This window comes from Melospiza georgiana, chromosome 2, assembly GCF_028018845.1.
Source record: "Melospiza georgiana isolate bMelGeo1 chromosome 2, bMelGeo1.pri, whole genome shotgun sequence".
Taxonomy (NCBI): Eukaryota; Metazoa; Chordata; class Aves; order Passeriformes; family Passerellidae; genus Melospiza; species Melospiza georgiana.
This window is the reverse complement of record NC_080431.1, coordinates 53,259,381-53,276,479: the sequence shown is the minus strand read 5'-3', so window position 1 is coordinate 53,276,479 and position 17,099 is coordinate 53,259,381. Positions and strand designations below refer to the sequence as shown.

Below are 17,099 nucleotides of genomic sequence, written 5' to 3'. Positions count from 1 at the left end.
CAGTTCTGCTATTTTGCATTTCAGATGCAGGGGCATGGTTTATAGCCCAATTCCAAAAAACAAAGACTTGGCATCTATTTTTTATGCTTTGTTAAGTAGCTGTTTGGATTTTTATGATTCAACTTATATTCATGGGGTTTTAGGTCGTGTGCAGCCATCCACCAGCAAGATTAAATAAAAAGTGGAGTCCCTTTATTGATTTGCTTTTGGTTAAAAACAAACATGTCATATATAATTGAGATGTACACTGCTTGTAGATAGTAGAGAAGACATTTATAAAGTCAGTGAAAGAAATAATTAAACTGAATATATCACAGCCACCTTTCTGAATCGTTCAAACAGGGAAGTTTACACCCCTAAAAGGCTGATACTCCTTCTGGCAAACTTTTAATACAATAATTTGGTTTGTACTTTAAATGCCTGGCATATTTTAACCTTGGAGATAAATGAATCTCAGTGAGACTGCTGAGTAATTAAGAAAAGTGTGTCTGATGGGCTTGCTTCATATGGAGAGGTGAAATAACACCGTGAGAGTCAGCTGATCATTTGATATCTTTACATTAACCAAAAAAAAAAAAAAGAAACAAGACAAACCCTGAGGCATGCCATTGTTATGCAGTGTGACAGGGATTGCTTTCAAACAAGTTGTATTTTCAGTGTTAGCTGTATCATGGTTTTTAAATTGCCATTTAAAATGTAAACCAATGAGCATTGTGGAAGGAAGTCCCCTGAGACCCCCTGAGCCGGAGCATGGCGGCCTCCAGGCCGGAGGTCAGGGCTCATCTGCTCACTGGGGCCTTCCTTGATTGAGGGCGACAGCTCAGGGGGAAAGTGGCAGTGCTGGAAGGGCTTGAGGAGGAGCAGTTTGGGGCCTGCTGGCTAATTATTGGCAAGAGATCTGCACGAGCTGTTTATTTTCCAGTAATAGGTCAAGATATAGTCAGGATGGTCTTGAGAACTTGCTTTAGGGTTTTGTGTTGAGCCATCTGGATGCTCAGTTTTACTGAGGGCTTAGACTCCTGGTAAGAAATGTCAAAAAGCAGCTGAAACCCTGAGCCCCCAAAGAAAGGAAATCAGGCTTTGAATTACTGCCTGAGTGTGGTGTGCCATGAGGATCAACACACACATTGTTAGTCCCAGTGCTCCTGCACACAAATCACACCAGGAAAGCTCCCTCAGCTATTCCCGCCAGCAGAGGGACGCTTCCACACCAAGACGTTTCACTCGAGGTAGTCGCTTTGCTGGGAAAACCTTGGAGAGCAGGCTCTGGGAATTTCCCCCCAGAGTAACGCAGAAAGCAGCAGGGTTATATCCCAGGCTGGAGCTTTCAGCCTTGGTCTCTGCTGGCTGCCCAAGGTCAGGCCCTGCTCGCCCCTCGGGAGCTGGCTGTGTCACAGCCAGGAACACGTGGTGTCAGCTGGGATTTGTGCTGACAATAGTGCTCTTGGTTTCAGGCAGCGTCCTCCAGCATGAAAAAGCATTCCAGGAAGGAGGTGGCTGTATCCCCAGGGATGATAACTGATCTCGTTGTGAAAAACATCAGTTGTTCTCTGGGAAACAGAGCCCCCATAAACACATTATGCAATTAGGGCCATTGCTCCTTAAAATTATTATTTTCCACTAAAAGATGTTATTATTGGTGGAGAAGTGGCTGCAGGAGCAGTCCACTTGACAATTGTGTCTGAGAGCATGGGGCAAAAGCACCTGTTTATTGACTATATAAATCAAATTAATTTAGTTACATTTACAAACGTGGGAAGAAAAGCAATAAGGTCTGTCATGTGGCTGTGCCCCAAAACAGGCAACTCTGTCAGTATTGAAACTGCTCTCCCCAGGGAAACCAGAAATGTGATGTGGCTGCAAGTATTCATTTGGTTGTTGTCATTTCCAGTGCTACATATTTTAAATTTACTTCAAGCTCTGTTGAAAGCCTATAATGGTGAGGAATTACCTGTCCAGAGGGACTCTGGGTGACATGCCCACCAGCACAAAGAGAAGTTGTGCTGTCTTGCTCCATGGAAATAGTGAATTAAGGGTTTATAACCAAGGTTAATAACATCAGATATATCTCCTTCTACCACACAAGGAAGGTGAATTATTTATAGGCAGAAGTCCTGCCCCCCCTAGTTGTCACCTTCTGCCCCTCTCCACTCCTTTACCAACATCCTTTGCCCTGTCCATGACTCCAGCCACACCTAAAACATGGCATTGCATTGCTCTTCCACCAGCGATGGAGTCAAAAAGAGGTCATATTTGGAAAATCCTCCCCAGCATTTCTTGCTGTGGTATTTGTCACGTTATCCAAGGCCAGATGGGCTGTGTGATGCAGAACCTGGACACCTCAGCCTGTGTCTGACTTGTGAGATGCTAATCCAGGGGCACAGGGAGACACAATCCCTGCAGAATGTAGCCCAGAGGGAGCTGGGGGGCTTTCACTGCCCTGGGCACCTGGCAATGGCAATCATTGCTCTGCTTCATCTCCACTTCATTCAGCATAATCACAAGGGTATATTGAGCTGAAGGACAGCCCCAGAATTTGTTTCAGGGAGGACTGAAATAGAGGGGAGCCACCTCATTTTTTTCCTCCTGAGGTTATCCTGAGGGTGAAATAAATAGTCTAAGAGTGAAGTTTTGCCATCAGATACCTGTCTACAAATGCCACTGGCGTCATGGGACCACCACATGTGAACATAGGAAGAGGATCTGTCCCTCCTTCTTCTTCAACATCTATTTTGTGCCCAGTTTCTGGGCAGATGGGTCCCTGCGCTATCTCTGACTTCGATAGCTTGACCTAAGCTGTGTGTGGGCTGGAAAAATGCCACCAGCTGCCAGGATGCCTTTGGTACTTGTGCAGATGTGAAAGGACAATTCCAAGCAAGCTGTTCCTGGGTGTAGCTCATGCAGGACGGGCGCCTCTGGTGGCATGCTGGGACACGGTAATCATCTTAACAGCACTTGGCACTGGATGCTGCCTCTCATCCTCATCGCTCCCAGTCTCTGTGCCATTAGCTAATTGAGCTTTGCAGCAGTGCCTCAGAAACACTGGCTTTGGCAGGCACATTTTTCAAATGACTAAATACAGATTTGGAAAGGCTACATGTGCATCTTGGCAAGTGGTCATCTGTGGGATCTGCGAGCCTTTAGCTGACAGGAGCTGGTGAGACCCTCAGAGAGTGAAGGTGGCCCCTGGTCTCACCAGGACTACAAGGGAAGATACTGCTGTAATCTGTCCCAGAAACTCTTATGAAAAGTGATTGGAAATTTAGAAAAGGGGTCAGAAATTCAGTCACTTGTCCAACCATTCCCAACTTGAATAATTTATCATTCTTGTGACCCAGAAGAGCAGGGACTTCATTTTGTGTTGTTGAGTCATTTGGATAAAAGCCCTCCACCTCTTCCTCCATGCCCTCCTCTTTGGTGGGGGAATCAGATTATACAGGAGCAGCAGTACCTGGTTTATCAGGGCTCCTCCGCAGTCCCAAAAATCTTCTCACCATTTGACATGAGCGCAGCGAGTCTGTCTCCTTCCTGCTACCTATCTGTTCTTTTGCACATCCCCATGCGTGTGCCTCTGTGTCTGTTCTAAAGCAGCTGGACTGAAAAAAGCCCACTGGGACTCTGGCAGGCTCCTAGGGAGGCCCCCAGCATCCTGATTGCACACCAGCACTGGAGCTGAGAGCACACTGAGGAGATTAAAGGGCAGCAGCACAGCTGCCACCAGCCTGAATTGCTGATTGCCACTTCCCCTGGCTTGTCACTGCTCTGGGAGCAAAGAGAGGGCAGAGACAGCCTCTCAGGCATGCCTCCCAGCCACAGGAAAGGTCCTCATCCCTTAAAACCTCCTCAGAGTCAGAGGCTGCCTCTGAAGAAGCTGTTGCTCACACTGTCAGCAGGAAAAGGAGTCTCCTCCATGCGTCATTTCTGGCTCCAGGAGCTTCTTCGCTCCATCGCCAGGCAGACACGGTCCCTCCAGCCAGCCGCTGTGGCCTGGGGCAGCAGAAGGCTCCGGTGGGCACTGTTAGGATGGCAATTGAAAGCAATAGGTCTTTATGGTAATTTGGGCACCAGGCAACCACTATGAATAGGAAATGATGGCAGTTACTTTATCGAGTAACAGCATGAAAATGTGAAGTGCCTTTATTGAGCTGCTGGCTTGCTGGTGAGAGTTAAAGGAGATGCTCTCTCGGGTATAACATTTGCAGAGAAGTGGCATGAGATACTGCCATAAACTCCTCCTTTAATAAGCGAGCAGGGGAAGGCAGAGAATACCTAATGCAGCTGTGTGAAAGGACAAAATTAAGACGGTAGAAGCAGCAACATTTTTCCCTCAGCAGCAGATGTACCCCAAGGAGAAATGAAGAATTTCCCTCTTGACCCAAGAACTAGAAAACTCATGTAGTGCTAATATTAATGTAGGAAGGATGGCTTTGAAAGGAATAAGAGAAAAACACATCTTGCCACATCAGTGCCCTCCAATACCAGGGAGAAATTTAAGTCTCTGCTGAAGGGAAGATTAGCAGGGAAGAGACCAGCTCAGCAGCTGTGCAGTGACAATGCTCTGCAGGTGGCCAGGGGGTACAGAAATGACTTTTGCTCTGTGACAGATGGGGGAGACCTGGCCCAAGGGTGTAAAAAAATGGCAGCGTGCATCCCCAGTTATTCCAATGATGGTGTTGGATTGCAGCCTTGCAAGGCAGCTCTGAGGGCAATGACCATGCACGGTTGAAGGTGAGCTGCCCAGAGGAAGCAGAAAGGCAGCACTCAGGAAACACTGGGGAAAATGTCAGAATTGCAAAATTGGTTACAGTTCAGCAAATTCTGTTTTCTCACAAGTTTTGAAAGATCGTCTGTGGCATTTATCACTGATATCTTAAATGGCATGTTATTTAACTAATTTTGATAGTTCTTGCCCAATGAAAACTGTTCTTCTGAGAAAATAAAAATTGTTGAGACATTTAGCTTAAAGCATGTGTTCAGTTCCAGTGCAGCTATTGCCTATATCAATGAATGTAGTCAAAATGGATTTCTGAAAACTTATTTGGCAAAATAATTCACCGCAGATAAAGAATTTTGGTAGAGGAAACAACTTCTGACAACACTTTGCTTTTGAAAAAAGACAGATGATTATTAAACAAGAGAAAAAAATCTGCTTATATTCTCACGTCTCATCACTGTAGTCGCCCAATAAGATGAGAGGAGGGAGTACCTCCCTGCATTTTTGGGAGAGGTCTGTGATTCTCCTCCATGCCCACAGGCAGCTCTGGCTTCCTTGTAGCTGCACTGGTGTTAAACCGGCCCTGCAAGCAAAGTGGAGGTGTGGAATGGAGACCCCGAGGAGTGGACAGGTCATGCTTGTAACCAGAGCACCATGATGTCTCTTTGCTTCTGTACTCATTGGGGGTGAGAAGCAGATGAGGTTCGAGAAGAGAGGAGAAAGGGAAGGAAGAGGAGGAAAAAGAAGTAGAGAAAATACACAGAGAAGCTGCAAGAATGACCTGACCTTGGGCAAGAAAGGTGCTTTGCGAAGCAAACACTACCTGTCTATTGTGTTTGGTGGAGGAGGTTTGGGGCAATAACTGGGTCTTCACATGCAGAAAATCTGTGATGGCAGAGACTGCCCCAGCTCAGTGAGGTAAAGCACAATGACCTTTTGGAGTCAGAAGATAATGTAGAAAAATAATTCAGACTGAAAATTTGATAAAAAATGGCAGTGGTGAAGATACATAATCTTTGGAAGAACTTAGCAAGAGATGCCACTGGTCTCCTTCATGGGAATCTTCAAAGCCAGACATTTTGGAAAGAATGGGCTCCAATCAAAGCACAAAGCAGCCAGTGTGAAGTGACACATGCTTTACAGGGGCCAGGCTGGAGGGCTGCAACTCTTGTTCCAGTTGTAAAAGTTGCTGCTGCTTGTAAAAGGCTCTGATTCCTTATGTACGTGTCCTCCAATGCCCCAAGATGACAGCTGTAGGTGCTTCGGGAATGCTAGGAGAATGGACAGCAGGTGGTGATCCTTGTCCACAAGTCAACTCAACGTGCCATCTCCTGCTGTCACTGCAGGGGACAGGGTGCTGGGCTGGAGGAGTCATTGCACTGGCCTAGTGAGACTTTTTGTATGTTCTTGCCTAAAAGACAACACAGGAAAATGATAACAGTGCAAAAACCTCTCCTCAAAACCTGCTGTGAGGGCCAGGAGAGCACATGAAGCTTTGTACATTGCTTGGATCCAAAGGATGCAGAAAACTGCCCGATGTCCCAGCCAGGTGGCAAGTCCTCTGGCTCCTTTCTCAGGGAAATACAAAGTGTGAAGCCAGAGGACGTCCTGCATCAGCCAGCCTTGCCAGAAATCCTACCAGCACTCAGAAACATGGGCAGGCTGCTGAAGGGCCTGAATGGACACTCCTGATACCCCCAAGCAGCATCTTCTCTCCTTTTTTGGGACAAAGACTAGTGTTGGTAATGTGGCAGGTTAGGTTTCCCCTATGGCTGTTGAAGAGAGAAGGCAGCATGCAGGAAGGTGACTCCCAAAAGTGCCCAGTCAGAAAAACAAACAAATCTGGTTGAAACCCAAAATCTCATGTTGGGTTTGGATGGAGCAGCCCATCTCCCAGGCCATCATCCTGCCAAGTCACACAGTGCCTGGACACCTGAGGTTTCCCAGGAGGATTCTGCTCTCACCTTGGCAGCTCAGACTGAAAAACTGGACAGCTATTGCTTTTGTGCCTGGCTGATCCTATTACCCTGCAAACCTGAGGCAGCTGCAGCAGCAGATCAGTGCTTGGAGCATTATAATCCCGTGCATGTTACAGTGATGCCACTTGAGCTGCTAATTTGGCAAAATCTAGATCCTAATGGAGGTTTAGCTCATGGACTTCTGCCACCTCCCACTTGTCTGCTACGGAATTAACTATCTTGGAAGTAACAGCTGCAGTCACCAGAAATTTGCAGCCAGCAGTGAAATGGGGTTCACCAAGCACCCCTTGCAGGTGAACACATTTTCCTCTCTCCAGCTGCATTCATACAGCTAAATAATGGCATTAAGGAATGTCACACTGCTCCATGCTGTGAGGCCAGGTGGGGCAGCAGACCTTGGATTCCCAAGCCTGGGTGAGACCACCATGAGCTCAAATTAATGGAGTTATGCTGGTCCGGAGCCTCTGTATGTGAAAGCAGAAGAAAGAGCTGGATCCACACCCACATGCCAGATGATGCTGCTGATTTTTGTTTGCAAGAGAAGTTGCTTGCACAGCCAGCTGCTGTGTCTTAGTGGATGCTGGGTACCTCATCAAGCAAGTGCTAAAAGTGTTGAAATGCAGTAAGCAGGTGCTGTGTGACAATCTTTGGACAAAATATGGGCAGTAAAATATTTTCCAGATGTGCCATCACGAATGTAAGCTCATGCACTGAGCACAAGTTACCTTCAGATGCACTGAATGCTCATTTTCATCCTTCCCCACAAATATTGGTGGCAGACAGATGCTCCTCAGAAAGTCACATGTAGCAAGTATGATGGACACAGATGCACACAGGGATTTGGACACTGCAAAGGTCCCTCACCCATCCTTGAACGTGGTCTTTTGTTTGGAGAACAACAATCCTTTTTGTATACCAGCCCAGAGGCACTAACACATTTTCAGGTTGAAGATGATTCTATGTGCCTGTGGGATTAGGGATACTTCTTCTTGGAGGGCAGCTGGGTCTCAAGGGGGACGGATCACAGAATTCCCAGAGCTCTGAGATTAGCAGGACTGCAGGGATGGGGGGATCCATCTCTGTTGCCCATGGATATAGTGGTGCTCCCCAAGTCTCGGCATTTAGTCAGTAGTCAAACAGAAATGATCTCCACTGGAATAACCAGTGTAAATAGCAAGGACCTTTAGCTCATTTATGGCTTTGATGGCAGAATATTTGCACTGGTAACTTGCAGACTGAAATTTCCTGGTTCGAGATTTGTGCAGCTACTAACTACAAATCAGGAAAAAAACAAATAATAACTTGCTGGAGGCTCACTCACAGTTACTTTGGGAACAGAGAGAGAAAGAATACGTTTTTAGGCAAATCGATTCACTCACTTGTCCTCAAGTCTGTCTGAAAATATTCTCAAAGTGTCACTCAGCACTGCAAAAATGATCTCTTGTTCTCATTTACAACCAAATGCTAGGAACTGAGGGATACATATTCCTCCCATCCTTAGCGGTTTTTGGGGGTTGTGTAGTCAGCTGTTCCAGCATTCACAATTTGCACTTATTTATCCACTGATGTCTTTTTCTTTTTTTTTTTTTTTTTTTTTATGCACAGCCTCTGCAGTCTGGCAGAGGCAGGATTGCAGTATCGATTTAGGAAGAGGCAGTTGTGACAATACAGTCCCAGGCTAATTCCCGTGCTGTATGGGGGCTGCTCTGTCCGCAGCAGCAGCCTCACCCCCAGCATGGGGCTCACTTTTAAAAAGCAGGAAAAAAAAGAAAGAAAAGCTACTTTTCTCTGTTCTGCTTTGAAGGGAAAAAGGACTACCAAGGCTAAATAATCCATCTGAGTACTTAGCTAGCAAGCCTAAATAGTACCCTGATAGGAAGTTCTGGCAGAGAGCTAATTAAATTAACTCTCTTTGATTTATTAACAAGCAGAGCAACACATCACACAGGATTGTCCCATGAAATTAATGTGCTTTCTGCTTCCCTCAGCTGCTTCAGCTCAGTCACCTCCCAGAAAACCCAGTTACAGGGACTCAAGTTTAATGAGACTCAATGGCTCGAGAAGGATCCCTGCCCACCAGCAGAGATACGCACTGGCAATAATACCTAAAAGCATGTTTATTTTCGTTGCACTTCCCTAATTCCTTTTTAATGCCTAGGACTATCTAATGGCTAATTCGTAATTTCCTGCTCACTGATATGCAGATGAATGACAAGGAAAAGCCTTCTGCATGTTTAATTATTCTGTTGATTTGAAAGCCACTTTTCCCTCAGCGCAAGTTTCTCTCTGTGTGCGATGCTCTCATGCATCACATATTTCATAATTTTTAGAAGCGTGCTCTGTGCCTTTTTATGCTCCCATAGTTCCAGCATCCAGTAATTACCATGTTTTGTGTCCAACAGACCTGATCCACCAGCAAGTGTAAATCAGGGAAACATTGCTGTCTCTAAATGGAGTTATTCCAAGTTACTCCAGACCTGAGACCTGACCTCTCCTCTTTTCAATGATGGAGAAAATGTTATTTGTGTGCTGGGACTCTTGTGAAGTAGCAGGATATAAAATTTAGAAAACTTCAGAGCAGTGAAAATCCAAATTGAAGCCTGTGAATGCACAGACAGTAAGAATCTATTTATGTAGCAAGCTCTACTTCTGCTTAACCCCTGCAAGGAGCTGTAACTCTCTTTGCATATTTGATTTTTCTCCCTCAGTAAAACATTGTCTGCTTAACCTATTTTTGCTACTTTGCAACAGTTTCACTGGAGGGGTTTTTCCCTGCGCCTTACATTTAGCTTTGCTATCTGAGCCCTCCTTTGTTAAATTAAGGCAATTAATAAATGGAGATGTTAAGCAATCAATTTTGCCTGCATATCTCCACAGCCTTACGTATGACTGGCTGTAATCACAAGATAAATGCAATGTGCTGATGTATGGTAATGTTCAATAATACATTCTCCACCAGGCTCAATTCATCAGGGAGTTTCTGGAGGGGAGGCATTTGTTATTGGCTGTCTCCGGACCTCAAGGATAACATTCCTGTCCTTTCCATTGGCCGCCCCGCTGCTGCAAGCCTCTTCCCGTCTTATTTTGATGATGAACATGAAGGCATGCTAAGCTGTGCCGGAGAGCAGCTCTCGCCGACTGCGCTCCCACCCCGGGCTCGAGGGCTCCAGAGCTCCCCGGCTGCTTCCCCTGCCCACTGCCAGCAGCAGCAGCAGCAGCAGCAGCAGCAGCAGAGCAGGAGCAGCAGCAGCAGCAACGCCAAAAGTTGTGATGCTTTTCTTCACCCAGTGCTTTGGGGCTGTGTTAGATCTTATTCACCTGCGGTTTCAGCACTACAAGGCAAAGAGGGTTTTCTCAGCTGCCGGGCAACTTGTCTGCGTCGTCAACCCAACACACAGCCTCAAGGTGAGTTAAAATTTTATTTTCTCTTCTAACATCTCCTCGTCCTCTCCACCGCCGTCACCCGTGATTCTCCACACGGAATGAAACTGTGCTCTGGCAGCAAGGGGAGAGTGCTGTTAACACATTGCAGCCGTGGCACAGAGGATGTTTGCATTGTCTGCATGCATGATTCCCTTAGGAGCAAAGGAGAAGGAACCCACTGCTCCGAGCCACCGTGGGAAGCCGCGGCTCCCCCTCCCCAAAGTTTCCTCCTGCATTTCGCCCACACGATGAGCGTGCATGTTGCAAGCGTTTAGTAAAAATTATTGGAAAAGTTAGTTGGATGAATTAACATCCCTTTGTAGTGGAAGGATGCTGTGTGGTCTCGCAGGCTGACACCCCAGCACAGAGGGATGCTGCCAGGCTGTGGGGAGCAGGAAAAGGGGGAGGCAGGAGAGGGATCTCCGCTGCTGCCGCTTGCACAGGAAAACCGGCTGTTTCTGTCTCCTGGGGGGAGCTGGAGACATTCCTCTGGCGCTGAAACTGTCCTTAAGCTGTTTGCAAGGTGAATCTATTTTAGGAAGGAGGATACATTTGCTTTAACGCAAAACTATTTATAGTCCCCATAAAAGCATTTCTTTTACTTGCACGGTTCTGAATTTTCACTGACAAAGTGTCAACAGCTCCATCTATACTGGAGCCTTCATGTTTGTAGTAGAGAAGGAGCAGCAGGGGGAGAAAGCAATCAGGAGGCTTTAATTACTTTATCACACTGGTGAATGACCAACTTTAATGAAGTGGCTTCTGCTTTGTGAGAAGTCCTTCCTGACCTGACTCTTGAGGTTGCTCCGCTATCCTGGTGCAAGCTTAGAAATTAATTTAATTCAGGACAACTTATTTTTTGGCACTGCAAGGGTCCCTGTGAGGTACTTGGAGGGGTTGTAGGAAGAATGTTTCCCGAGTTCCTGGTCACTGGGACGTCCATTGATAGGGTAAATCCCTCTTCAGAATAGCATCACCTCACAAAAAAAAAAAAAAAAAAAAAAAAAAAAAAAAAAAAAAAAAAAAAAAAGAAAGAGCATGTTGAGCATGTTCCCACAGTCATCTTTCCCGTCTCAGGCTGTGCTAAGGCAGAAGGAGATTGTTTCTAGCAGGGTGCCGGCTCCGGGAGGGTTTTCCCGCAAGGCTGCGCTCTGAGCGCTGCCGACTGGGGCAGGCACTGAACTGCCGGGGTGCGGGCTCGGCTCTGCCGGCACCGCGCTCCTCGCAAGATAAGCTAAAAACACACAGCCTGTCATTAGCTGAAAGCGTCTGGTTGTCTGAATGGGTCAAAGAAATAGCTGCGTTCCTAAGTGCACAGGGAGATTGTGTCAGTGAATTCTTCTGTGCTCAACCCTTTTATGTGACTATCTCCTGCTACCTTCATCTATCATTTTAAGTTTATTTTTTTTTTTAAAGTGAGCAGAAAAAAAAGGCTCTCAACACACAACAGGTCCCAACACAATTTCAGTGCCACTGGAACTGTCTGATAAGGTCCCATAAACACATAGGGGGGTGACTATTGCTTCACTCTTACCTAAGACTAGACCCAAGTTTATCATTTCAGGTCCTGCTGAGTTGCAGGTTTGCTATGGTAGGAGCTGCAGCTGTGTCAAACATATATGGCACTTCATTTTACTAAAATCCCCCGCGGCCAAGCTTCTCACTGCTCAGACTGAAAGCCCCACAGAAAGATGAACAATCTCAGTCCTGCTGTGGCAGCCTTGGAATGCAGGCATTGGAAGCAAATTCTCTTGGAAACAGGCTGCTCTAGGAAAAGGTCTGGTGTGTCTGAGTAAAGCCCCAGTAAGAATTGTCATAACTGGGGTGGGAATTGCTCCCCTGATAGGGCTGCATTGGGAACCCAAAGGCACAGGAGCCTGTTGAGACACCATTCAGATGAGCAAGCTGATGAGAAACCCTCTGCTGTGATCAGCCCCTCTGACTGTAGAGTGAAACGTGCTGTGCAAGTGCTCCAGGTTACCCAGGTCACAACCACCCACATAAATACGGTGGGCTTTAGCCCTGATGTGCCCCCGAGGTGTTCAGCTTCCCTCCAGCTGTGTAAGGAATGCATCACCCCTTTGTGGCAGCATCCAGAGGAGATGTGGGGATCAGGTCCCTCTGTGCCCAGCGTGACACAAGCAGTTGCTCACCCACAGCAGCCTGTGGACCAACTGGAAGCAAGGCACCTTGCCCAAAGCCTGGTGTCAGACTGAAGCCAGGTGAACCTGCTTCTCAGGGTGCCCATTTCTCCCCCAGGGATGCACAGGGAGCTGTTGTTCCTCTTAAAAGGCATCTAAGGGACCATGAAATGTGAAAGGGCCAAAGTTATTTTTCTGTGGTGATTTACAGTATTATGGCTATGATGTTTCTTAGTCCATTATTTCTAGCTGGGTCTTTTCAACTGTAACATTTTGTTGACAGCCCCCAAATCTATCTTAACAATTGACAAGTGGAGTGAAAACTGTATTAAGGTTCGTGGTCGATGAATACAAACCTGCTAGGAAACAAGGGCTGGGAGCAATGTCATTTCTCTCCTTTTTCTTCAAGACTTAAATGTTTGTGCTTACTCCAAAATCATAAGCCCTTTGCAAAGGGATTATTTTATTCTGTATCTCCACAGTGCTGGTGCAAGGCAACTCCTGGCTGATTGGTGCAAATGATGAATGACAGGCATCACACTCTGGTGTGATTATGCACATTGACATCCTTCACACGGGCCAGGTCTTCAATCAGTGCCACTACACATAACTTCATTAAAGTCAATTGCTGCAGGACCTCCATTTTCACTCCTTCCACCCAAGGGAGTGCTCAGGGATGTAGTGGGACTCAGCCCACACAGGAGGATCTGTAGCTGGTGATCACATATGTGTGTCAGAGATGTGGCATCTCAGAAAGCACTCAGTGAGCAGCAGAGGAGCCCTGGTGCCCTCCAGGGAAGGTTGCACCAGCTTCTGCTTTCACAGACCCACAGCCAGGCCAAGGGGGCACTGCTGTAAAGTTATGCCAGAATGCTGCCACCATCATCACAGCCTGGACCTCTGACAATGACCAGAGCTGTCACTTGCCTCTTCTTTTAGGAGAGATCCAGAGGTTGGTAGAGAAGCACACACTTAGAGAGAAATCCATGTATTTCTTCCCACTGAAAGGCTCATTAATTGGGAAGGCTTATGAACATTTCTGTGTTTCCTAAAGGGCAAGATGGTAAAAGTGTCAGTGCAGACACCTCTATTGATCTGCTGCTATTTTTCCTGCACTCAACAGGCAGACATGGGTGACTCTAAGAAAGAAAGACAATTTTGCAACTGTCCCCCTCTGTTTTGTTGGTTTGGCAGGAGTATGAATGGGAGGGAGTGTTTGTTTTGGAACCTTTGTCCTTCTTGCCACTTTCTGCTCTTTGTCCTCCTACAAAGCTTTCCCAGACATAGCAGCATCTCACAGCACAGTGCTATACTGGGATCAAAATTCACTTGCCAAGCAGAGAAAACCACTTACTTACCACACTTATATAGGTCACCTTCCTCCTCAATCATATTGTATCCATTACTTTGTGACCTGCCTTCTTTCAACCATGTGGTCAGCCTGACATCTTCCCTTGGAGAGGCAGAGCTGGGCAACAGAGCTCTTGAGCCAAGTGGCTGCTCCCTCCAAAGCCATACCAAATGTAGGAGCAACACAGATGCAGGGAAAGTTTAAAGGTTCTCCATTCACATGGAAGAAATGGGCAGGGTTTTCTGATCCTGCAGAGGTGAGGCCCAGTGAATTCCTGTCCATTTGCCCCCTGTCAATAACAATTCTCCCCAGAACAGCAGACTGGAAAGAAGGTGAAGTTGGGGGGGTATCCTCACTCCTTAGCATCAGTCCCAGTCCCAATAGCCAGGCAGGGGACAGCAGTGCAATCACATTCCAGACAGGTGCTGGTGCTTCATGACATGCTGCATATGGCTGAGTAAAACAGATCTTCTTCGTTCAAGGTGATCTTCTTCGTTTCAAGTGAAAACTGCTTTTTTAAATTAAAAAGTGTATTTGCCTTATTCTTGTAAAAAACATCAATCTCCACCTCTGTAGCACTTCAAGGAACTTGTTGAATTACAAAAAAAAAATTATTCAAAAAAAGTCATAAAATAGTTCAATCTTAATATTTTAAAAGGGTTGTAACATGGTTTATGGGTCTGGGCTGTCTTTCACTAGTTTTTAAAGCAACAAGAAAATCTGCTCTGACTTAGGGAAGGGATTTGAATCCTGTTATAACAGTTTGGCTCTGCACCCAGTAGCCAGCCAAATAGCATTGTAATCCACTTTATCCTCAAGGAGTATTAAAGTGCTAGGGTGCATTACACCCCCGTGAGATCTATTTACTGGTGCAAGGGAGGAGAGCAGCTATGAAACCTGCTGCTAACAACACCCAGATGCCACTGTCTCAGCCCAGACAACCTCAAATCTCCCATGCAGGGCTGTGATTTGGGGACAAAGTGGCATTTGGCCCCAGTGTCCAGCAGGATTGTGACAGCTGCAGTGAGAGAATCTGCAAAATGCTCTGCTGCCTGCAAACCTGGGCTGGTGGCATGGTGCCTGTTTCCCACCCCAGCTGTGGGCTAGGGCTGTGTGAGCAATGGGCACCTCAGGTTTGAAATCCTTCTGTAGGGATGTGGATAGCAGCAGGCAGGGCTTTGTCAGCCCTGCCTCTGTTTGAAGGAATCCCAGCTGACCTGGTGGCCCCAGGAGGCTCGGTCTGTCCTGAGATGTGACTTTAAGGATGCCCTGCAGACAGGAGGCACAGCAAGCCCAGGCAGCTCTCCCTGGGGGCTCTCCATTCTCTGCCGCCTCCTGGCCCCAGAGCCCCCCTCTCCAGCAGCCATTAACCTTTATCCTGCAGATCCATCCACCTGCAGTGCCGTGGGTATGGCAAAGGGCAGCGCGGCACTCACTGCAAGGCCCTGCAAGCAGGACTGCTCTGCACAGAGTAACAGCCACGGTGTCTCTGGGAACAGGGAGGGAAAGAGCCCCCACCTCAGAAGTTTCTGTACTCATAGGCTCAGGCTTCCTTCTCCTCACCTCCCAGCCCAGAAAGTCAATTACCACCGCTAACTGGCCCTGTGTGTTCTGCTACATCTCTGGAGGGGGATCGAGTGGGCAAGCACTGAGTCCTTTCCTACCCACATTTGATTTTGAGAGTGAATTTGAGGCAGTAGCACAAGGGTAATGGTTTTAAACTGAAGGAGGATCGATTTGGATTAGATATAACGAAGAAGTTCTTTATGATAAGGATGGTGAAACACTGGCAGCTTTCCCAGAGTGGTGGTTTATGCCCTGTACCTGAAAACATTCAAGGTCAGGCTGGACAGGGCTCTGAGCAGCCTGATCTCATTGGAGATGTCCCAACTCATTGCAGAACTAGAACTGAACTAGATGGCCTTTAAAGGTCTCTTCCAACTCAAAATATTCCAGTATTCTCTGATTCTATATTAAACCTGACCTGGTTGCAGGACATTTGAAGTCAAATGTTATGAATGGAAGACAGTGCTGTTATTTTAATATTAGAGAAATGTCTCTCCCCTTGACAGGTGTTTGACAGCAGGGTGAGGAGTAGCCATCAGACACAGCCACATATTACTTTGTAATCCACCCACTCTGATATGGCTCAGGAATATCAGGAATTTCTCAGTGCAGCCCTTTGGGTTAGACACAATAGCCCAGGTAACTCTCTCAGGAGAAATACTGTCCCAAAGGAATTGCTGTGACTAACACAGAGGGTGCAGAGGAAAAAGGAGTGCTTTAATACAAGGCTTGATTACATGAAATCAGTGGCAAGGTCTCAGTCTGCTTCCCAGCAGATCAAAGGCACACTGAATATGGTCCTGCAAGTCTCTGCAGGTGCTATAATGTCCTCAGTCAGGTTCCCAGACATCATGAATTTTGCCTCAAAGTCAGAATTTACAGAGTATAATTTTTGTTTAAACCATTAAGATTCTCACCTTGTAGCAAAGAACTCCCAGCATATGTAGCTGGGTGACATTTGAAACCTTCATTTTTTTCTCAGTAAGAACTGGAGGTTCTTAAGTAATGCAAGAAATTGAGTCTAAAGGTAGCACATTGGATCCCAAGAGCTCTGGTAAAATGAGGGAGAGGAGCTGCTGTGTCTGTGCCCTGCCTTCCTGGGACTTTGGTGCTTCCTATGCTGTTTAAAAGCCCATAATTCTTGTTCTGCCTGGCTCAGAGCTGAGACTTTGTGTCTCTTTTGGCACCCCCAAAGTCTTCCCCCTACAGCCGGAAATTGGCTCAAGAGAGGAAAACTGAACTGAGTGCTCAAGAGAGGAAAACTGAATCCTGCAATAATTTCACAGCGTGGCAGTGGGGGAAGGACAGTCTTTGTGCAGCTTTACTGGGAACTGGAATGGGGGAGTGAGGAGCAAGGGAGGGCGCAGCCATGCTCTCCTGGCTGCATGGGGCCTGCTGCTCCCCTGGCATGGTGACCATGGGAGCAATGACCCTGATGGGCTGCCCTTGGCACCTCTTGCGGCATTGGCACAGGATGGCACAGAGCCATGGTTCTCTTTGGAGCCCCTGGAGGTGGGTGTCAGGCAGCACAGGAGCCACCAAAAAGGAGGGAATTCCTTTGGAGAGCCTCCAAAGGTTTAGAGCCTCCAATTCCAAGGTTTGGGCAATACACTGGGCCTGACTTGGCTGTGAGTTTTGCAGCAGAACTGAGCAGAGCTGAGCCACTTCAGCTTCTGATGGAGCTGGGGAAAGCTGCTTGTGTCTAGCTGAACATGACAGCAACTTCCCAGCCCACCTCTGTATGCATGTGGTGTGTTTGGATATAAAAACCTTGGATGTTCAGTCATTAAACACCTTATCAGACCACATTCTTTTTCTTTCTTTCCATATCTTGCCTCTTTTTGTTAAGTATCTTTTATTCTCTGCTCTTGTTCTTTTTCATGCTTCCCATTCCCTGCTGTACCAAAGCCTTAAAGCAAAAGATT

General features: G+C 46.8%; 1 protein-coding gene across 1 annotated transcript in view; it reads left to right on the top strand.

Annotated features, from left to right (window-relative positions):
• Positions 1-9,588: 9,588 nt before the first annotated feature.
• SIAH3 (siah E3 ubiquitin protein ligase family member 3) overlaps positions 9,589-17,099 on the top strand; it is a 41,792-nt gene continuing 34,281 nt past the window's right edge. The window contains exon 1 of the mRNA XM_058018327.1: positions 9,589-10,098. Coding sequence (XP_057874310.1) covers positions 9,964-10,098 — 135 coding nt within the window. The 5' untranslated portion in view covers positions 9,589-9,963. The remainder of the gene's footprint in view (positions 10,099-17,099) is intronic.